The sequence below is a fragment of the Perca flavescens genome, chromosome 11 (genome assembly GCF_004354835.1).
Source record: "Perca flavescens isolate YP-PL-M2 chromosome 11, PFLA_1.0, whole genome shotgun sequence".
Taxonomy (NCBI): Eukaryota; Metazoa; Chordata; class Actinopteri; order Perciformes; family Percidae; genus Perca; species Perca flavescens.
This window is the reverse complement of record NC_041341.1, coordinates 34,769,022-34,791,592: the sequence shown is the minus strand read 5'-3', so window position 1 is coordinate 34,791,592 and position 22,571 is coordinate 34,769,022. Positions and strand designations below refer to the sequence as shown.

Genomic DNA, 22,571 nt, shown 5'->3' with positions numbered 1-22,571 from the left:
ACGTCCCCTGACCTCGGATTTCCAAGCTCGGAACTTGGGCAACCACGAGTACCCCGAGCTCAAAATCCAACATGGCTGCTCCGTGCATCAACAGTTGTGAAAGCTGTAGTAACATACAGTTATAAACATGTCTAGGTTATTTGTGTCTCACTAAATCAGTCGTACACGCAGCGCTGTCCATATTTTATCTGTAGACAATGTTCTTACGCTGTTTGTATCACACAAAAAACGCGTAATGCATTGTTATAAACTGGCATTGCTAACAATGGCTAACCTGGCTAGAGCTTATGAAAACAAAGAAAATCCGACTTGTAAATGGAACGCATTCGACTCGGGTGTGATGTCATTCCCAGCTTCAGCTTCCGAGGTAAACTATACGCACTATTAGCAGTGTTAGCTGTTGGCTTGAGTGACCATAGAGTAAGACGGTTTTTCTTTTTGCCCTTGACAGGGATGTATATCTCATAAATATATTCAAAGGTGAATCTAAATATTAGGTGCTGCGGTCTCTTCATGTTAATACTTAATATATGAAGCTCACAACCCACTCTAGTTAGCTAGCATGTGCAGACTTAAAGCTACAGTGCGTAGTTTCAGTCTCCCCCATGAGGAATTCTAAGTAATGACAACAACAAAAGTCCCCAGAGACAAGGACAACAAAAAACCGCAGGGAGGATTCCAAAACCACACCGACAGGATACAGACACAAACTGACAGGGTAAAGACAAAAACTGACACAACGGACCCAAACGGACACAAATGGATACAAGACAATCTGACCAGAGATATGGAAAACACAAGGGCTAAATACACTGGGTAATGAGGTAACGAGGGGCAGGTGACACAACAGGTGAAACACATTAGGAGAGACAGGGTAATCAACAAAGGCGGGAAAACACAGGAAGTAAAACTGGACAAGACAAGACAGAAAACCAGGACTATCAAAATAAAACAGGAAACAGAAATACACAATTCAAACAGGGAACAGAAATATACACAACAAAAAACACAGTCCACAGAATACACCAAACAGGATAAATCTACAAGATAGGGAACAGACAAATACAGAATAAATATACAAAACAGAAAACAGCAACAGAAATATACAAACAGGCAACAGAAACATCCACAACCACAACAAGTTAGCTTTAATAAGCTAAATAAATCAAATGAGTTGTGAGCTGTGTACTGTTTATATACAGCAGCAGCTTGTGGCTAAATCTGGTAGCAGTTGTTGCTTGAGAGAGGGAGGGGACATGTGATTGGCTGAAATGTAAATGGGCTGTGACAACACCACTGTCATCAAAAGTGGCATGAAATAAAAATGCCATTCCATTTAAAAGTCTGTTATTATGAAAATGAGTTAAGTTTATAATTTCTTAAATATTTCTGAAATTATTGTTTCATTTATGTATTTTACACTACTATTTTACATTCATAAATATATGGTTTATTTATTTAATGTTGAACACTTTGGGGTTCCATACAAAACATTCTCTAGTTCCATCTTCTCAAGTGAGTGTTGGCAAATCGATTAATCAAAAAATAATGTATCAGTAGTATCAATTAATATCTAGATTCATTTAAACCTAATAGAGACCTAGACTAGACCTAGTAGTAGTAGAAGTATAATTGAGAAAGTGATGCTGGTGTACTGATAAAACTACATTGCATTGGAGAACGAGGTCGTTTTACTGACTGAGAATCTTCATATATTGTTTTAGAAGTAGTAGAATTAGTATTGATATTGTGATTTCTTTGTAGATTCAAGCGTTTAAAAAAGAAATTTGTTTTCAGTAACTTCCTGGAAGACAATAAGAAGCTGACTCCTCGCAGAGACGTGCCCTCCTACCCAAAGGTAAGCTTTTCCTAGAAAGTCTCTACCCAACACTGTTCAGTCCACTGTGTGTTTCTGTTAGCCAGGTGAGTCTGCTGATGGCAGGTGTTCTAAGAAATACCACGCCTTTATTGTGGTTCCAGGAACAAGATAGAACATGTGGGTCCATGTGACACTTGTGAAAATGTTATTGGCCAGTTTTATCGATGTTTATCAGGTTTAGTCTACGTCTATTCCCGGAAACCAGTCAGTGCAGTACAATAGGTCACTGTGAGATAATCATCCTCTCATCTCCACTCCGGACACCAGTGAATCGATAAAATGTTTGCACATAGGCAGAAGTTGTATTTTAGAAACATTCACCTGTTGACAGCTAGTGTTTCCTTCAGTATGGCTGCTAGTGCTATTTTTTACACATTTAAAAACTAAACAGTCCAGCAAGAATTTAGCAAATAAAGTCAAATAGTGGGGATGATATTAGGTTATATGACTGAACGTTACAGTAGGTGTGTATAGTGGTGTGTAAAGGTGTGACCCTGAGCCAGGCGAAGGCAGACAGGGTTAACTGCCAGCTCTGTTGCCTGCAGTACATGCTGTCACAACAGACCATAGACGCCCTCCAAAAACCTGCCTTTGACGTCTGGCTATGGGAGGACAACGAGGTAAGACTGACCAGCTTGCTGAACCCGTCTCACCTACAATTCCCCTCTCTCCTCTTCTCTCCATGTGTCCTGTCTCCCTTCCTGTCCCGCTGCCCTTTGTGTGTGTGTGTGTGTGTGTGTGTGTGTGTGTGTGTGTGTGTAGTACCATCTCTCTAAGGAGACAGTAGAAGCTCTTAGATTGCCCACATTCGATGCTTGGCAGTGGGAACCTAATGAGGTGAGACTCATCCCCTGATTAATCCACTGTTTATGTTTTTCAGTCAAAGGCAGTTTAATAACTGTTACTGGTGAATCAACTGATGAGGAAGTTGTAAATTATCAATCAGTGAATATTATATTTATAATTTCCTAATTGTTCAATATTTTAATCTTATTAAAGGCCAAAAGCCTTTGCTTAAAGTAAGAGGTAAAAAACTCTTAAAGTGTTTTAAAATGTTAGTTGCCTGACATTACCTTGCCTAAACTGTTGAAAGTTGAAGTTGGAGATAGAGACCAACTTTTCTAATGGCTGACCAAAATAGAATATGCACCAGAGTTTAGGCTGTTAATCATGACCATTTGAAAAAGGTGGGTCTCGGCCTGCTTCCGACCAGACTCTGTTGCGGTTTGATTATAGTGTGAAAGCAATGATAGTCAATATGTGATTTTAGCGTCAACTCAAAAGCTAAACTACTATCTCAACCATCTGCGGGTCATGGGAGCTGTCACGAAAGTGATCTCCTAAACTACCTGTATTAGGTTCAGTCTTGATAGTTGTTATAATCAGTTATTTATTGGTGATCTCTTTGGGACACCAGAGAATATCTGAAACACAACCTGACTGCCGTCAGTCACATGGTGATTGAATTAGGTCAAGTGGACATCCGGATTTAGGATTATGGCGACACACAGAGAGCTGAAGGTGAGGGACATCCGGCGGAACATCCGGTGGCACCGATTCGTTGATCCAGACTATACCAAACCTAAATCTGACTTGGATCTATTATATAATCAACTAAAGAAACTAAACTACAGTATCAAACAGGGTTTGGCGCTTATGGTGTAAGGTTCAGAGTTTTTATTATAAATATTGTTTTCTATACTGCTATTTTTCATAAATAATGAGGATTAAAGGATTAAAGAAGACAAAACAACTTATCTCATCATATCTCCATTCCTCACTGTATACAGACATATCACTGATACGTCCCTTTGTTCTTCCAGATGCTCAGCTGTCTGGAACATATGTACCATGACCTGGGCTTGGTCAAAGACTTCAGCATCAACCCTATCACACTAAAGAGATGGCTGGTGAGACTCAGACCCAGTACATGTGCACATGCACATAGACACCATGGAATGGGCCTTTTCCCTGAACAGAACAATATCTCAAACTACTTTCTGCTCTTTACTGATCTCCCACATCGTCTTTTTTTATTGTTGTAGTTGTTTGCTTTGTGTTATTGCTTTTACTGCTTCTGTTTTTATTTTATTACCATGTAAAGTGCCTTTGAGTACCTTTTTAAAAGGGCTATACAACTTAAATGTATTCTTATTCTTCTGTTTGATGCCCTTAAGCTCAAAGATCTCAACCCTCCTGTCTGTCTGTCTGTCTGTCTGTATCTCTCTCTCTCTATGTAGCTTTGTATTCATGACAACTACAAGAATAACCCCTTCCACAACTTCCGCCACTGTTTCTGTGTCACCCAGATGATGTACAGCATGATCTGCCTCTGCAACCTTCAGGTAATCTGCTTCTTAGAGACTTAACTGCTGTGAGACTTGAGGCTTGCTATATTTTTTTTTTTTCGGGGGGCATTTTAGGCGTTGATTACATAGGACAGCTAACGGGGATAGAGAGGGGGAGTGACATGCAGCAAAGGGTCACAGGTTGGAATTGAAGTTGCGGCCGCTGCGGCAAGGACTGAGCCTCTGTACATGGGGCGCACGCTCTACTAGGTGAGCTACCTATACGTGCGCCCCTATACACAGCATTGAAAAATCCAGATGTTGTATTTAATGTTATGACATTTAATAGTCAGCATCTGGACTTTGTACATTGCTCTTAAAGACCTGGGACTTAAAGGGGCCTTCACCACCAAGTTTCTATGGCAAAGTTGAACTTACTTTATATGAGGAGTCCCACCCAGCCGGTGAAAACAGTTGTATAAAGTGTGTAATGTCCTCTAACATCACGGAAATGTAATAATAAACCATTGGAGTAGCCCTGGAAAGGAATAACTTGTTTTTAAAGGCTTGTTTATGTTTTGTGTTTTTTTTATTGCTTCACCTGCGTTTATGGTATGGTACCATGGTTTTACTGTAAAATGTCTTTGAGTACTTTGAAAAGCGCTGTATAAATAAAGTGTATTATTATTATTGTTATTTAGAACTATATTATCTTAGTACTTAAAGATATTCCATAAGCAGCTTCAGTGCCATGACTGCCTGCAGAATGGTTGTTTTATGAGATGCGCCGCTGTATTGCTTTGTTGCATCATCATCTTTTTATTATCATCTGAAGCTCCTTATTTGTTTAGGGTGGACTTTTCCTTTAAAGAGTTCAAGTCAAGTCAGATCTGAATGCATGTATTTGAAAGCAATACATGCTGTAGTTGTGATGGGACCGGTGGAGGGGAACAAGCTGAGCTGTGGAGAGAAGACATCAGGGGATTGGGAAAGCTCAGGGGAGAAAGAATGAGAGGATGAGGATGAGGAGGAGGCCAGGGATAGTGAAGGGGAGACGTCTGTCTGAAAAAAAAAGAAACAAGAAAGAGGAGAAAAAAGGAAAAGAGGAGCTTGTTCTTCTCAGAGTCTCCCTCTGTTGTTAGGGATGACAGACAGACACACACACACACACACAAACACACACACACACACACACACACACACAGATTCTATGTGGCATTTTGAGGGGGGAAGATATTATCGCACATATGGATGATAAATATACAGATGTCTGGATTTCTGTGTTCATTTTTTAGGAGAAGTTCACTCAGGTCGACATTTTGATTCTCATGACAGCTGCTGTGTGTCACGATCTTGATCACCCTGGATTCAACAACACGTAAGACACAAACGCACACACACACACACACACACACACACACAGACACACTCACGCACACATGCACACACACACACACACACACACTCACGCACACATGCACGCACACACACACTCACGCATGCACACACACACACACTCATGCACGCACACACTCACGCACGCACGCACACACATGCACACACACACACACGCACGCACACACTCACGCATGCACACAAGCACGCAAACACTCACGCATGCACACACACACACTCACACACGCACGCACACACTCACGCATGCACGCACGCATGCACGCACACACGCACACACGCACACACTCACGCATACCCACGCATGCACACACACACATGTCGTGAAGATTTACAAGGCCTTTGTGACTATGCAATAAAAAAAACTTTCAAAATATGAAACTATATATTTGTATAGGTGTTTTTAAAGCAGTATGTCTTCAGCATAGTAACCAATGAGCCAGAGACATAAGGTAGAAAGTATTGAGAGAAGGACTAACATGCTGTCGGTTATGGTCTTTTAATGGGATTAGCTGGCATTATGAAAAATATGGATTAACACCAGATTTAATGGTGGTCCTCACCAAGATCAATAACTATAACCATAACTATAACTACTGTATAACCATAACTATAACGATGTGAGCATCCACAACTCTTAACAATAACGCATCAAGCACGCTCTACACGCTCCAGCTGATAATGATACATAATAGAGTAATACTGCAGACAATGCAACGTAAGATTACAGGAATGTCTGTAGTGAGATCCTACATAATCGTGAATTCAGGTACATTTAATGAACCAAAAAGGTTATTACCGGTGGTCCCTGGCGACACAGACACTGCTGCCTTTTCCAGGCAACAGCGGCGCACAGAGCTGCAGAGAGCCGGGGATAAGAGCACCGCAACAAAAACACCAACGCATCACAGATTGTATGATAATAACATCCAAACACAAGATTCACACTCAGTGGTTTCTGTGCCATGAGAAATACATCTTACAGTTTGCATCTTTTTCGATCTTCCCATTCTCTCTCTCTCTCTCTCCCAGGTACCAGATCAATGCCAGAACAGAGCTGTCGGTTCGCTACAACGACATCTCCCCTCTGGAGAACCACCACTGTGCTGTGGCCTTCCAGATCTTATCTCAGCCCGACTGCAACATCTTCTCCAACTTTGACCCTGAGGCCTTCAAACAGATACGACAGGTAGGGGATCTGTTTTAAACGTTGTTTGGGCGCCTGGGTAGCTCACCTGGTAGAGCGCGCGCCCATATACAGGGGCTTAGTCCTTGACGCAGCTGTCGCGGGTTCGACTTCGATCTGCGGCCCTTTGCTGCATGTCATTCCCCCTCCCTCTCTCCCCTTTCATGTCTAAAGCTGTCCTATCTAGTAAAGAAAAAAATGCCACTAAAAAATCTTTAAAACATTGTTTCTATTATAAATAATATATAATATCAGCAATATTGATTATTGTTATCAGTATTCCTAAACTCCCAAGTATCAATATCAGTATTGGCCTCAAATGTCCAGTATTGATTGGGCTATACTGATTAATGTTATATCAAGTGTAATAAAGGTGTAAGGACACAGTGTGTTGTGGAATGGTGGAATTGTGCAGCCATCAAAAAAGACCTTAAAGACTTTAAATATAAATACATGAATACATACTTTCAGACAGTGTACACTAAGATGATTTAAACAAGTGTAAAGCTGATTTAGGGAAAAAGCGAAAGTGGGAAGGGGAATCTGAAAGGACAAGTAAAGAGTGCCACCCATAGTAATAACATGGATTTATTACTATGAGTGCCACCGTTTACACTTTACTTGAAGGTATCTACATAAACATGACATGACACTGTCATAAACATTATAAACAAGTCATAAACGTTTATGACATAACGCTTCTGTCAGTAAGTGTCATTCGGTTTTTGTCATAACAAGTTATGGTTAGGATTAGGGTTAGGGTTAGGGTGTGCGTGTGTGTGTGTGTGTGTGTGTGTGCATATTGATGAGATTCTCTTTTGCTGTGTTTTAGGGAACCATCACACTGATCCTGGCTACAGACATGGCACGACACGGTGAGATCCTGGACTCCTTCAAGCAGAAAGTCGACAGCTTTGACTACGCAGACGAGGAGCATGCCACCTGTGTAAGAACACCTTGATTTATAAATAAAGTTAGGAAGCCTCTCACACAGGGGCTGTATTCCAGAGGGTGGCGTTAGTGAAAACTAGGGATGCACCGAATTCAGGATTCGGTTTCGGACGAATATTGGGCTTTTTGTTGGGGTTCGGAATTTTTTCCACCAAACGGAACCCTACGCACGCTACGCTGGTCGCCGTAATGACGGCGCCGTTGATTACAGGAAGGTGTTTACGTAGGTGGAGTCAGTTTCTTTGAACAGCAGTTTTTGTCCTCACATCCAAATATGACACAGCATCCAGTCACCCTGAGCTCAGAATTCTACCTCTGCATGTCCTTTTTATATACCACTGGGACTCAGTGCACAGACAGCTGTCAGAACTGCTTAGAGCAGTTCTGTTGCACACAATCAGTTTAAACAGTAAAAATCGGTACAAAGCTTTAGACACGTAGGATCAATAAATAATTATCTGTATCACTCATTATGTGATTAGTGGCACTGATGGAACACAACCCCTATAATATTGGAGATTATATGTTTATATTTCTGAGCACGCAGGATCGTGGTGCAGCTGCAGAATGTAGTTTTTAAAAAGGCTGCGTAGAGTTTGTGGAAAGCACCAAACTTCCAGTCAATATCACTAACAAAATGACTCCAATTGAGTCAATGCTGTTTTTCACTTCCTGCCCTCCATCTGAATCACGCGTCATCGACGCAATTTTAAACATTGTGAATCCAACAAAGCTGGTTGGTTAGGTTTAGGTAAAGATTGTGGTTAAAATAAGTTTGTTAAGTAAACTAAGTTACAAATGGAAGTGAAGTAGTCAATGTAAAAAAAGTCACAAAAGTTGACTTTCATGCAAAGGTCACATACACGGGTCTCCTGGATGAAAGTCATGTTTGTATGACCTAACCATCCACCCCAACCTCCTACCACACACACATACTTCTGCTCACATACATAGTACATATATTACATACATACACATACATAATACATACATACGTATATACATATGTACATACATACATACATACATACGTAGATACGCACATATGTACGTACATACATATGTACATACATACATAAATAAATAAATACATACATATGTAGTTATGCACGTATGTACATACATACATACATACAACTAATAGTGGTTAGTGGTGTCTTGACTACTTGGCCTGCCAGAACTGACGCTGGACGCTCAATTTGTCCAGCTTGTATTTACCTTCACAAAAGTGCTCCTTGTGCCACTGACAGACTCCGATTAATAAAGTGTCTGACAACATTATGGAAAGGACTTCTAAGGAGGTCGAGGAGGTTTCTGTTAAAGAGTAAAATCCTTTTTTATACATAAAAACATCCGCGAAATTGCGTTCGCTAAACCCACCAGACTCCATGTAAATAAACACACTTCATTCATAATTCATTCAAAATAAAACTATGAAAAGCTAGCCTGGGTAAACCCTGACGAACTTCTGGCAAATTTGAGATTTGCTCTGCAAGTCAGTCTGGCCAAGAGCCAATTCAAGCCCATTTCCAATGTCCCCAAAATCGAGGCACCAATCACAACCGCTGAGGCGGGCTTTACGGCGAGCAGCTTTTTGTTTACATTCAACATGACGGCTACCGAAGCGCAGCGTCACCCGGTTCGTTGGTCTGATTGGTTGAAGGACTATCCAATTGCGCCCAGAGCCATTTGAGCGGCGTCCGTTGGTGACGCCCCTCTGGAAATGAGCTGTCAATGAACCTTCTAGGTTACAACTGTGAAGGGTCTGGTGTCAACCTAGCTAATGAAAAGACGTTTTGGGTCGTCTTTCCACTTTTCCAACCATCACAAGTCTAGGTTTGGTTGAAATAAACACATAGTTTACAGATTTACATGTGAAAATATGTTGGCTCTATACACGCTCATAGTACTGTTTTTTTAAATGGAGTCTGGTGGGTTTAGTGCTAGCGACTTCAGAGCTGTTTCTGGTTAAACAGAAAGGTCTCAAAGAGGTTTTAAAGGTCTGTCTCTGAAGGGATCCTTTCCATAATGTTGTCAGACACTTAGAATAATAATCTGAGCCTTTTGTGATGGTAAAAACAAGCTGGATAATTGTCCTATTAACTTACATTGTAGCTTGTTTTGCTTCTGCCGACTGCAGCGATCTGCAATGTCAGAGATAGTTGTTCCCATCAGTCACTTAGAAACAAAGACAGGAAAATAGGGTCCAGGTTGGAAAGAAACGGTAGTTACCCTATAAGTTAAACATGCAAAGACACATAACAAATAAAACATTAGGCTACTTATCACTACTAAAGAAATAATGTGTTCATAGAAATATTGCTTCTTTTCTTTATAATATTACGACTCCAAGATGAATGTATTCAAAAGATTGAAATGTTCCTTTGCACGGTAATATAATAACCTCTGACCCTGTGCTCTGTGCAGCTGAAGATGGTGCTCATCAAGTGCTGCGACATCTCCAACGAGGTGCGGCCCATGGAGGTGGCTGAGCCCTGGGTCGACTGCCTGCTGGAGGAGTACTTCATGCAGGTGGGGCTATCAATGTGGAGAAAATCCTGAGCCACGATACAAACACTGTGAAGACCAAAACTCCCAACAGAGTCAAATCATTTTTGTGTTTGTGGTAGGAGGAAAATATGCGATTTGCGATAACCTTGCTGAATATTGTGATAATTACACGATATTACACGCGATAAATAAACTGATATTAAAGTGTACTCAGTTCTATTGAACAAATTGAACATTGGATTGAATTTCTACTGATTTTCGCGACATGTCGCAGCCTTTTGCGATGTGGCTTTCATGCCAGTTGATACTGTGATGGTGATAACAAAAAACAAGATATTGTGCAGCCCTAGTTTGTAGTTCTTTTAGGCAGGGTCATTATTTTCTATTTTTCTATGGTTATGGTCAGACTCCATCATGTTAGCCATAATGAGACTAACTATCTGCTGTAATCTGCTACAGGCTATATAGAGCTGTATAAGTCACGTATAGCGTCATGAATGGGCAAAGAGAGTCAGCAAAAGCCATTTGTCCCTCCTGTTGTTTAAAATGGTCATCTTGGGTGTGTGTGTGTGTGTGTGTGTGTGTGTGTGTGTGTGTGTGTGTGTGTGCTGCTCAGAGCGACAGGGAGAAGGCTGAAGGACTTCCTGTGGCTCCGTTCATGGACAGAGAAAAGGTCACCAAGCCGACGGCTCAGATTGGCTTCATCAAGTTCGTCCTCATCCCCATGTTTGAGACTGTGATGAAGGTGAGGGTGCAGCACTGTGAGAATGAAAGGGCAAAGTAACAGAGTTGCAAAGAGGGGGATGCCACTGGTTCTGGAGGTATTTATCCCCGACGTGAAGTAGCATTTGAATGCGTTCTTTTGATGATATCTTCAGTGTTAATCAGTTCTGCAGCACGTGAGTGTTCCGGAATAATTTAACACTCATATGATCTGGTTTGGCAATCGGTAATTCATTGTTTCAACTTTGTTGCTGAGAATCTTTTTTTCTGTCAATGCAGTATATTTACTGTCCACCATTTATTGGAGTCTCTGAGTTCTGAGTGTGAGATGTATGTACGGTATGTACTGCCCTCAAAAAATGTCCATACCGGAAGAAAAAAAAGTGTAAAAGTGCATTTTACATGTAAAATGGTAATGTGTTCAATTCTACAGGTGTAAGTGATGCTGCAAAATGATGAAGATACATACATGTCATAAATAACAACTTACTGCTCACTGTTGATCATTTTAGACAGGAACCCATCACGGAACCAGTCTTCATGTTACTTTGAAGCTACTGTGAACGACTATTTTAAATGTATGAACGTCCGGTACATTTAAGCCATTGCCAAATGAGCTAACTAACTAACTAAGCTCCACAAAACTCCCTCTGTATTCCTCAGTATGGCTGTGTTTACAAAACGGCGTAGTGCAGCGAATTTTGCGCGCAGAAGCGCCAGCGATGCGTTTTACGTCACCGCTGAGAAAGGACAACGGCAGCGTTCAGCTTCGGAGACGAAGAGGACATCAAAATCACAAGATAAGGACCTCTTCTGAAGAGTCTATCATGTTTTTGTTTTTTAATCCTATGTATCAGCAACTGCGTGGAGGAGGGGCGGGGGTGGTGGGCGATCACCGAAGACTTGCGTCGTGTGGGCGCTCCGACAGTGATGTTGTCATGACTTAGAATTTCTCATGGGGGAGACAGAATCTACGCACTATAGCTTTAAACAAACACGCTGCCGCTTAGAGACAGTTACAGTTATATAAACACAAAGTCATGAGGTGCTTGCTGTGATGATACTCACACTTAGTGTGTGTGTGTGTGTGTGTGTGTGTGTGTGTGTGTGTGTGTGTGTGTGTGTGTGTGTCCTAGCTGTTCCCACAGATTGAGGAGGCGATGGTGCAGCCACTCAGAGAGTCAAGAGACCGATACGAAGAGCTCAAACAGATTGACGACGCCATGAACGAGGTTGGAGGATTTCTAGAAGCGTGCAGATGCAGTTGCTTTGTCCTTGGTGCAGATTGTGACCAATAACTAGTAATGTTCCCTCCAGGTGCAGAAAAACAAAAGTGAGAGCTTGACCATGGGAGGGAAGAAGAAGTGAGAGGTTTTATGAAGGTAGGAAAGAACAGAACTTTTTTGAAATGTTGTGTGTAATGTGTAAGTGTATGGCCGGGTCTCCCAACGTGGACAGTTTTTATCTTTATAAATCTAATGTCTGTTTCAGCACCAGTGAGCGGTGAGAGTGGAGCACGAGAGGGGAGCAGTGTGACGTAAAGTAAACCTGAGTTGTCACGACACGTCCACACAGAGGACCGGCGGGATGTGGGATCTGGGGGGGAAATAAGGTGGATTACCAGTCTGTCACAGAAATGTGATGGAGTGGCTATGTGAAGCAGCTCCGAGACAGCGTTACAAACTACTGATGGACAATCCAAAGCCTTTCAGGAAATGGCAACATGTGTACAGCACAGATTAGATACATATCTGCATTGTTTTTTTATTTGAAATGTGTTGTTTTTTACAGATTGTACAGATTTTTAGTGACCCGTGTTCTTTCCTACAAAAAAAAATAAAAGGATTACTTTAAGTACAAAGTCCTGTGTGAACTGATCATGTCTCTGCTTATTATTCATTTTTGAACATATAACATTCTGATTCTTAGTTTGTGGTAATTTGATTTATTGCAGATTTGTTCAGGGATGGCCCTTTTTCACAGCAGACATGTTGACTTGTCATAGTGGGAAAAGCACAGCTGAAATTGATAACCTTAACGATGGCTCAATTCCATCAAGTGTCCCAGTAAGCTATTTCAGTGAGTCAGCATGCACAATACCAGGACCTCTCCTAAGTGGAATGCAGCCATCAGTAATGGTTTAATAAACCTGTGCTTTTCCTACTATGACATGTCAACACGTCTGCTGTCAAAAAGGTCTATAAGCACAATATTCACTGGAATTAAAGGTCATCGTTTTGGTTCTTAGCGCTCTCAACCTCACTTTTTTTGTGAGAGATCTCTGTACAACCCACTGTACTCTACCTGCTGCAGACAGACACAGTGAGAGACTCGTTGGTGAACATAGTGGAGCATTCAGCAGTTAAAGAGACAAGATATTTCCCTCGGGAGCTGGTGGAGACCAAAACAGAGCTAAAAAAGAGAGAATATTGGACTAACGTTCATCAGGTGGACACAAACACAACTCCAAATGAATGATAATTATGCTCTGTGTCTGCTGGATGTGAAAATAGGAAACTCTTCGCTAACACTGTGTGGGTAGATACCAGTACATACATATGGGTGTTACATGTAGGTGTAATCTTCAAGTGTCCACATACTGGGTTTGCTAAGGTATCCTTGGTAATCTAGATTCTTCAGTATGAAAAGGTTGATTTGAAGGCTAGTGTGAATTTTATCCAGCACTTCTCATCCAGATTGTGAACATTGGACAAGAAGCAAACTCCATCTGCCGATGAAAATCATGTCATATGGTTGAAAGCTCCAGAACAGCTACTAAAGTGACCTTGAGTTGGAAATGTTTTGTCAACAACATAAAAGATATTGGTACACACACACATATTAGTCAGATTTGTAACTCACTAACTACATGAGTTGGAAATGTTCCAATGAAACATGCATAACTATCACTTCACTGCTGTGTTGTTATTCCTGTGTATCTGTAGGTCTGTATGTGTGGTAGAAGCTACGGTGTGGCTAGCTGAACAAACAACATACTAACGTGTGTAGTTGGAGTAGGATTTGGGTCATGGCTCGAGTCAAACACTGCTGCAACAAATATTATTTATGATGTTTGCATTCCATTTAGTTGATCCAGTTTCAGCGCACTTGCACTGTGCATGTTGACATACTGCTAAGGATTAATGACACGTTGATGTGGTGACACCATCGGTGAGGTCGTTAGCTCCACCTGTGCTTCCTGCTGTGAAAAGACATGGTTTCCACTCTACTCTTTGTCCGCCTTTTCCAACGCGGCTACTTCACCATGTGCTGCCTCTCACAAACAGGTTGCTGCTCACGCCTTCTGTGGCTCTCATGCAAATCAAAGACATTTTTCAAATCCAGGCATGATGCATCAATTCTGTACCCTGGAAATCCAGAGTTCTCCCGAGAGCACAATTTGAATTTGCTCAGCGAGTCCCTCTGGCATTCAGTAATGATGCTCATTAACTATGCCCTTGGAGCCGAACTGCACCAATCACATCGGTGTATCTGATATAGGCGGGCCAGAGGCGAGCTAAACAGATGACGACAGTTTTAATCTACCAGTTAGCTCCGCTGGTAGTTAAGAGTTTAATCTACCAGTTAGCTCCGCTGGTAGCTAAGAGTTTAATCTACCAGTTAGCTCTGCTGGTAGCTAAGCGTATGGGGCTCTGGATACGTCACCCCGTGTATTGTTGTGATTGGTCGTAGTGTTATCCAATTGCTTGCAGTGAGATTTTCAAATGCATGCCCCTCGAGTAGGGCCATTTTCATTACTCATTGCCAGAACCTTAATCTTTCGGATTTGGGTCTGGATTTCCAGGCTATCAATTCTGTGCATGAGACATAAATAGGTTAGTCTATATCCACGATGTTACACTTCCGGGATTTCTCCGGCGCCGTTGGAAATTCTGCCGGATGTCCGTTACCTTCCGCTTTCTTTGTGTTTGGATTTTAAACTCTCAGGTCTGGCAATGTGAGACAAAAATAGGTTAAAAAAGGTGGTGCAATGCACGGGGAGTAACAAGTAGAGAGTGAATAGCAGAGGGCAACGTGAGGAGAGGCGTTTGTTTAAACAAAAGGAATGTTTCAGACAGCGATGGCGGCAGAAACAGAAGGCACAGTTCAAGGTTAGCTGCAACGTTTATTTTGAAAAATCAGCCAGAAATTTATGCCAAACAAAAATCCATCCAAACCGGTCATGCAGTAAAGCACACCCCTTTCACGGGCTTCATCAAATAAACACATTCAAATCCGATGCATTGTTCAAAGCAAACATTAAGGAAATAATAGCTCTCTTTTCAGAGTGTCCATTTTAGGTAGATGAGCGAGTGACGGCTCCTGACGCCTCCTTCTTGGCCTTCTTGTTGCCGTTTGCTTTCTGTGCCATTCCTCTCTTCAGCTGCTGCTCCTCCACTCTCTGCTGCTTCTTCTGCAGGTACGCCGTCACGTTGTCATAGCTCACCTTGTACAGATGCTCGAAGCGGCTGTCGGTCCTCGTGGAGGCTGTAGTGGAGGAAAACAGCAGGAGGAAAAGGTTGGTGACGGGCACCACAGCTAAACTCTTAACTGTCTACGAGAAGAGAATCCCATGCTAGGGCTGTGCTCGATTGAAGAAATTGTTAGTTGACTAACACTCATTCAATTGTATCGACTAATCGATTAGTTGATTTAATCGACAGATCTGTAAATCTGAGTTTCTCCGCAAAGAGTCATGCAAAAGCACCACTTTAATTCTTGGGTTTACCAGAGATGTGCTCGTACGTTTCTTGGAAATAAGTCATTCAGCATGAAAGAAAAAGCATCAAACATGACTAATCGACTAAAGAAATCCAAGTTGACTAAGACCAAAACGACTGATTAGTCGACTAATCGACTAAGAGGGAGCAGCCCTATCCCATGCATATGAGAAATAGGAGAGGTGGGGACATAATCATAATCTCTTTGATTCCTCCTGCTCATATGTTGACCTCATCTGAATCAACTTTGGAAGATGGAAGCAGGAAACACTGTATTATCCTGCTGTGCACCCAAAGACTGTAAAAATAATGGATGAAGCTCCCGGGTCTGAAAAGTGAAGCCAAAGCAGAAGCTCCTTAAAGCTGCATTCTATCTTATTTCCAGCAGGGGGCAACTCCACTGGTTGCAAAAAGAAGGCCGTTTCTATAGAAGCGATGGGGAAATGACCTCTCTACTTCTGCCATTTTCATAATGAGTTCATGGCCTCAATCGTCGATTTCCTGTACATGTGGATGGATGGTGGCAGTAAACGAAGGTCCGTGTTTACCTGTGGTAAATCTCCACTGGATGACTTGCCTCTTTAGCGTTTAGCGCAGCACCATTTCTAACATAAACACTGGCTCCTCCCTAGCTACACCCGGTCGTCAAAAATCGTCACATCTGGTTGCAAAAAACAAGACGGCGACGCCCATATATGCCAATGGGACTTTTGGCAGTAGTTTGAATGCAGCATACTTTTTACTCCTACTACTAGTGCATGGGAGTGCCTGGTACACCTGTTACAGACGCTGAGGGCCGTGACAAAGGTATTTGATGAGTTAGGGAACGTTTGTGAGAGTCGTGGGGAGGCAATCCCAGACCACTTTTTTTTCAGTATGGACTGTAGACTACAGCCCCTTTAACTGTGCAGCTGCAGTAACAACACGCTATGACATGTAGAGTCCGGATCTGGTGACAGAGCCGTGATTGAACCCAGCCCGAGTCTGACAGGAATTAAGATATTGGTGTCCGAGCCCGACACAGTTAAAATCAAATTTTTTTCTCATACTAATACTAGTGCGTTTGTTTGTGTGGAAAGCCCGGTTAAAATCCTGTTTCTGGTGAGACAATGACTGAACTTGGCTTTCAGTCTGACACCACACACACTGTGTACAAAACTTATTCCACCAACTCTGCTCTGGTTGCATCTACACATCTGCTTCCTCTATCTCTCTTCTGCCCACTTTCCACACACACACACACACACACACACACACACACACACACACACACACACACACACACACACACACACACCTCTTAAAGCCGCAGCACCATCCCACAACAAAAGCCTTATCGCGCTGATGTGACCGAGTCCGACCCGAAACCGTGAGACAGGGGTCTGCCAGTGAGGCTCCGTGAGACAGGGGTCTGCAAGTGAGGTGAGACAGCGGTCTGCCAGTGAGGTGAGACAGGGGTCTGCCAGTGAGGCTCCGTGAGATGGCTGCCCCGCTGCCTCCTGTATGAACCCTGGCGAGTGGCACAAACATGTAGGCCTATGGCTGAATCTCTCCCATGTTTCGACCCATCTTGATGCGCTGCTCTTTTACTCGTCAACTAGCACTGTGGAGATAGGTCTGGCAATGCGAGACTACCGGTCAACCTTAGGTAGATGCTTAAATGTAGTCACTGAACAAGCCTCAACCTATAAATCGAGAGACGGTTCACTTTTCTTTTTTTTTAAGGTTGTTTGTCAATTTCATTGACTGTGTTATTTTTGCAGGCTGCACAGCATTGTGTAAAATGTCAAAGGCGATTTATGTTGATATTTATTTTATCATTGGAGCATCATCCCCCTTTTCAAATTAAATGACTAATGTATCCACAGTGTCAGAGGTCATCCTCATGAAATAGTCCTGAATAAAAGTCTCATTGTGTGCACAGTGTTTCCTCTATGTTGATAGCATAGTGGCGGTGCGCCACGGTAAAATATCCAGCGTCACGGTATCAGAAATAGGGCAGACGCACAACAGGGTTTCCGCTATGAACACCACGCACCACCGTTCCTTCGGCCGTTTATGAAAAGTGATAAAGTCGTAGAGCCGTCTGCTCTACTGAACTCAAGCGAACGGTCATCCTCTCTCTCTCTCTCTCCCCCCTAGGGTGAGTAGAGCAACTGGAACAGTGACAGGACATCATCACTCGCGAAGTCATGGCAACCAAATAAACAACAGGGCGAGTACTGGTACTACTTCACTCAATAAGTGATAAACAGCGACAAAAGCTGCAACATGAAATCCGCACTCACAGTGTTGGGCACACTGACTTTGATGAATTTACTGTTTATCAGACCCCAGATGAGACAAGAAGCTAATGTTAGCTAACGCTGCTGTGACGGCCCCTCTGACTCTGTGTGTGTGTGTGTGTGTGTGTGTGTGTGTGTGTGTGTGTGTGTGTGTGTGTGTGTGTGTGTGTGTGTGTGAGATGACTCACCCTCAAGTGTCTTCCAGTGGGGCTTGAATTCTTCAGTCACTCGGTTCAGTTCCGGGCTCTCAGCGTCACACTAGATGGAGCAGGGGAGTGGACGGTTACATAAAAAACAGCAGATAGCGGATAGCGGATACCATGGCAACCACAAATGTATGGTGTCCTGCTATAAACTGCGTGTCATCTAAGTTCCTCAGGGTTTATACATGTGCACTGGTGTCTGCGTGGTTCTGGTGCATCTCTTATTTAGAGAACAGCCAAAGTGCAGTAGCCCAAACAGCCAGTGACGAGTTACAGGGTCCTGAGTGCTGCATGCTACTCTAGTTCAAAATGGCGTGACCACCAACACCTGTCAGGCTCTGCAGTTATGCTAACGCTGAACAGCAATATATAAAAATCCATTTTATTTCTATGGTTATAATGCAACGTAATGTGCAGTCTGACACAAAACTGCATGAAGGAGTGAACATGCAAGTGGTCACAGTGAAATAGGCTTGCTCAGGCCTTAATGTTTGTCTTCGCTACCCAGTAGTCTCATTATACGGTTTGTCATAGTGTAAATCTGACTGATTGGGCATGCAAGATAAATCCACAATTTCAGCGCAAATGTAGCTACTATGTAGATTCTAATCCCTTTTCAACAAATCTTAGGTGTATGCGTTTGTGTATGAAAACCTAAAAGCTACGATCAGTATTTAAATGTGTATCACACTGTACCTCCCAGGAGTCTTGTTTGTGTGAGTAAATTTGGAGCGGTGCATCGCTGGAGTCCATCAGCACCCAGAGGCGGCCTTCCAGGTCAAAGGTCATGTCGAGGGGACAGTGGGGGAGGGAGAGCCTGCTGTGTGGCACGAGCTTGTCTTCACCCTCCTGGTCCAGAGTAAAGAACTGAACTGTGGACACTCTGAGGACACACAGGAACACCAAAGTGTTGAATCAGTCAGCTGATCGCTGGCTTGATCTTTTAAGAGACCAATTCTGAATGTGGAACATTAAAAAGGGATGGCTTCACTGGGTGCTCCTCTTTTCCTCTGACCTACTTTAGGTGTCACCTACATGAACAGTATATACTATACAGCTCCACAGTGACCTTGTGCCTCCATAGGTCCAAAAATACATTTAAAGATCAGAAGCAAAAATAGCTTTAGCCAGCCAGCCAGTCACTGTCATGTCAAAGTCCTGGTGAAGCAGCAAGAAATATTAGGCGCCAGGGCCGATAATTTGCAAATGATCTGTATCGGCGTTTTATTTTCCTGACAATCGATTAAGTTAATGAATTAAAGTGTTCTACTTTGGCTCGGCTACAGCTCTGTGTCTGTCCCTCTGCTTCGGTTTCACTCCCCACCGTCTGATTTGGGCTGAAAGACTGAAGGGTAGTTTAGTGACGGCTATGGTGCTTGTGTTTATATGAGTTGTTTATTCATGTATTTATTAGACTGAAAGAGCTCAGAGAGCTTGTGGAAGCCTTCACCTGAATCAAGCAACAGTGATGCTCTGCGCTCTAACGTTAGTGGTAACATAGTTTTTATACAGTAGGGGAGGAGTTAGGATTTTTATTTTAAAGAAAATCTTTAGTTTCATTCCTACATAACTCAGTCACAATTCTTAAAGATAACTAATTTAAGGGATCCATATAAAATCTCCGTTTATTGGACACAAAATAATATTGGCTTATAGACAGTAGACTGGCTTTGGAGGAATGTTTTTATGAGGAATGATTTTCCCAATATAACCAATAACACACATTCCCAATATAACACCCAGCCACCAGTTTCATGCTGATCCATGTCATTCAACTCTCCTGTACACTTCATACAAAGCTAATCATGTCAACAGGAAACAACAGAGTCCTACGACAACAGCTGAGACATGTGTCCCGTCTGTTCCCTCTACCTGCAGAGTCACATGACTGACTCACACGCTCACCTCTCACACTGCACGGCTACATGGCGAGCATCAGGAGAGCTGGCGATGCGGCATACAGTTGGCTTCTGGGAAAATAAAACAAAGACAGACAGAGTGGTGGAGTCATGACAGGTTTCTCATTGATCTTTTTTACAAAATAGGGGACCTGTCCTTGTACTGGTAATTACTACGTAAAAGCACCGACTTCAGAGGAAACTCACTGACAACATGCTCTCTTTAGCACAAGTGTCCTGCCTACAGAGTTGAAAGAACCAAGGGCTTGAAAGAGGACAGGCACTTTAAAGCTGCATTAATAAATATTTATATAGTCACAATGGATCAAATAATGTGTAATGTTTTGGGCATTTTAGGCCTTCATCTATACAGGACAGCTGAAGACATGAAAGGGGAGAGAGAGGGGGAATGACATGCAGAAAAGGGCCGCAGGTCGGAGTCAAACCTGCTGCTGCCGATGCATCGAGGAGTAAACCTCTATATATGGGCGCCTTCTCTACCAGGTGATCTACCCGGGCTCCCTCAAATAACTATGTTTAATGTGAAATGTATCGCTCGTAGTAACAAACCCACAGATAATTATCATCAACTCTGCAGTTCCCCTCAGCATCAAACCTCTGATACACCTACTGGACCCAACACTAAAATAACAGGAGGAATGATCCTTTTAAGGACAAAAAGCAATATTGTGGCAGTATAGCTGGACACCAACTTTATAACAATAAAGCAATTTGATAATGTAAATGCCATACTGCAGTGATGAAAAGCAACAGTGTCCCAACTAGGGTTGGGTACCGAAACCCGGTTCCACTATGGAACCGGTTCCTTTACTCAGCAAGTGTTTCCTTGCACTCAGCAAGGAAACCCGGTCCATAATAACACAAAGAGGAGTTTGATACTAACAACAGAGAGTCTACAGCCATGTTAGCAGCTCTGTCAGATTAGGCACAATGACACTTCGAGCTAAATGCTAACGTAGTTTACATGTTAGCATGCTAACCTTTGCTAATTAGCATGAAACACAAAATACAGCTCTGGTCCTAAACCCAAGTGTCAGAGGATCACCACATGTATAGAATGTATCCTGAAGGGAACATCCATTTTTTCGGACCATCCATCCATCCATCCATTTTATGGCAATCCAACAGGGGACCCCACCGCACCCGCTGCGCCCGATTCTCCGACCAATCTCCCGCTCCATTGTCCCCTCACTCATGAACAAAACCCCAAGGTACTTGAACTCCTTCACTTGGGGTAAGGACTCATTCCCTACCTGGAGAAGGCATTCCATCGGTTTCCTGCTGAGAACCATGGCCTCCGATTTAGAGGTGCTGATCCTCATCCCAACCGCTTGACTTTCGGGTTGCGAACCGATCCAGTGAGTGCTGAAGGTCGCAGGCCGATGATGCCATCAGGACCACATCATCTGCAAAGAGCAGCGATGAGATCCCCAGCCCACCAAACTGCAACCCCTCCCCACCCCGACTACGCCTCGATATCCTGTCCATAAATATTACAAACAGGATTGGTGACAAAGCGCCCAGCCCTGGCGGAGGCCAACCCTCACCTGAAACGAGTCCGACTTACTACCGAGAACCGGACACAGCTCTCACTTTGGTCATACAGAGATTGGATGGCCCTGAGTAGAGACCCCCTCACCCCATACTCCCGCAGCACCTCCCACAGTATCTCCCGGGGACCCGGTCATACGCCTTCTCCAAATCCACAAAACACATGTAGACCCGGTTGGGCATACTCCCAGGCTCCCTCCAGGATCCTTGCGAGTGAAGAGCTGGTCCGTTGTTCCACGACCAGGGACGGAAACCGCATTGTTCCTCCTCAACCCGAGGTTCGACTATCGGCCGAACCCTCCTTTCCAGCACCTTGGAGTAGACTTTACCAGGAGGCTGAGAAGTGTGATACCCTATAATTGGCACACACCTCTGGTCCCCTTTAAAAAGAGGAACCACCACCCCAGTCTGCCACTCCTTTGGCACCGTCCCAGACTTCCACGCAATGTTGAAGAGGCGTGCCAACCAGGACAAGCCCCCCCACACCCAGAGCCCGAGCATTTCTGGACGGATCTCATCAATCCCTCGGGCTTTGCCACTGTGTAGTTGTTTGACTACATCAGTGACTTCCGCCCTGGGAAATCGGCGACAATCCCCCGTTATCCTCCAGCTCTGCCTCTAACATAGAGGCGCGATTAGTCGGATTCAGGAGTTCCTCAAAGTGCTCCCTCCACCGCCTCCCCTATTACCTCCTCAGTTGAGGTCAACAGTGTCCCATCCTTACTGTACACAGCTTGGATGGTTCCCCGCCTTCCTCCTGAGGTGGCTAACAGTTTTCCAGAAACACTTTGGTGCCGACCCGAAAGTCCTTTCCATGTCTTCTCCAAACTTCTCCCACACCCGCTGCTTTGCCTCTTTCACGGCAGAGGCTGGCAGTTTCTTCGGGCCCTTCGGTGCCTGCAACTGCCTCCGAGTCCTCCCTCGAGATATATCCCGAAGGA

The 22,571-nt window shown here is 43.4% G+C and overlaps 2 protein-coding genes across 5 annotated transcripts in view; one reads left to right on the top strand and one right to left on the bottom strand.

The window, feature by feature from the left end:
- The window catches only part of pde9aa (phosphodiesterase 9aa), a 53,201-nt gene extending 40,373 nt beyond the window's left edge, over positions 1-12,828 (top strand). For 2 of the 4 annotated variants that reach the window (XM_028591043.1, XM_028591045.1), the window contains exons 8-19: positions 1,798-1,858; positions 2,642-2,716; positions 3,703-3,789; positions 4,120-4,224; positions 5,463-5,545; positions 6,613-6,769; positions 7,599-7,712; positions 10,145-10,249; positions 10,845-10,973; positions 12,088-12,183; positions 12,269-12,333; positions 12,443-12,828. In XM_028591043.1, coding sequence (XP_028446844.1) covers positions 1,798-1,858; positions 2,642-2,716; positions 3,703-3,789; positions 4,120-4,224; positions 5,463-5,545; positions 6,613-6,769; positions 7,599-7,712; positions 10,145-10,249; positions 10,845-10,973; positions 12,088-12,183; positions 12,269-12,319 — 1,063 coding nt within the window. In that variant the 3' untranslated portion in view covers positions 12,320-12,333; positions 12,443-12,828. Of the gene's footprint in view, positions 1-1,797; positions 1,859-2,424; positions 2,500-2,641; positions 2,717-3,702; positions 3,790-4,119; positions 4,225-5,462; positions 5,546-6,612; positions 6,770-7,598; positions 7,713-10,144; positions 10,250-10,844; positions 10,974-11,614; positions 11,788-12,087; positions 12,184-12,268; positions 12,334-12,442 lie in introns of those variants that run through there. The other 2 variants (XM_028591046.1, XM_028591044.1) reach the window with 2 other exon arrangements.
- A 2,229-nt stretch (positions 12,829-15,057) lies between these two features.
- wdr4 (WD repeat domain 4) overlaps positions 15,058-22,571 on the bottom strand; it is a 17,454-nt gene continuing 9,940 nt past the window's right edge. Inside the window, exons 8-11 of the mRNA XM_028591024.1 lie at positions 20,066-20,130; positions 18,857-19,043; positions 18,146-18,215; positions 15,058-15,439 (exon numbers count right to left, since the gene is read on the bottom strand). Of these exons, the coding sequence (XP_028446825.1) occupies positions 15,249-15,439; positions 18,146-18,215; positions 18,857-19,043; positions 20,066-20,130 (513 nt within the window). The 3' untranslated portion in view covers positions 15,058-15,248. The remainder of the gene's footprint in view (positions 15,440-18,145; positions 18,216-18,856; positions 19,044-20,065; positions 20,131-22,571) is intronic.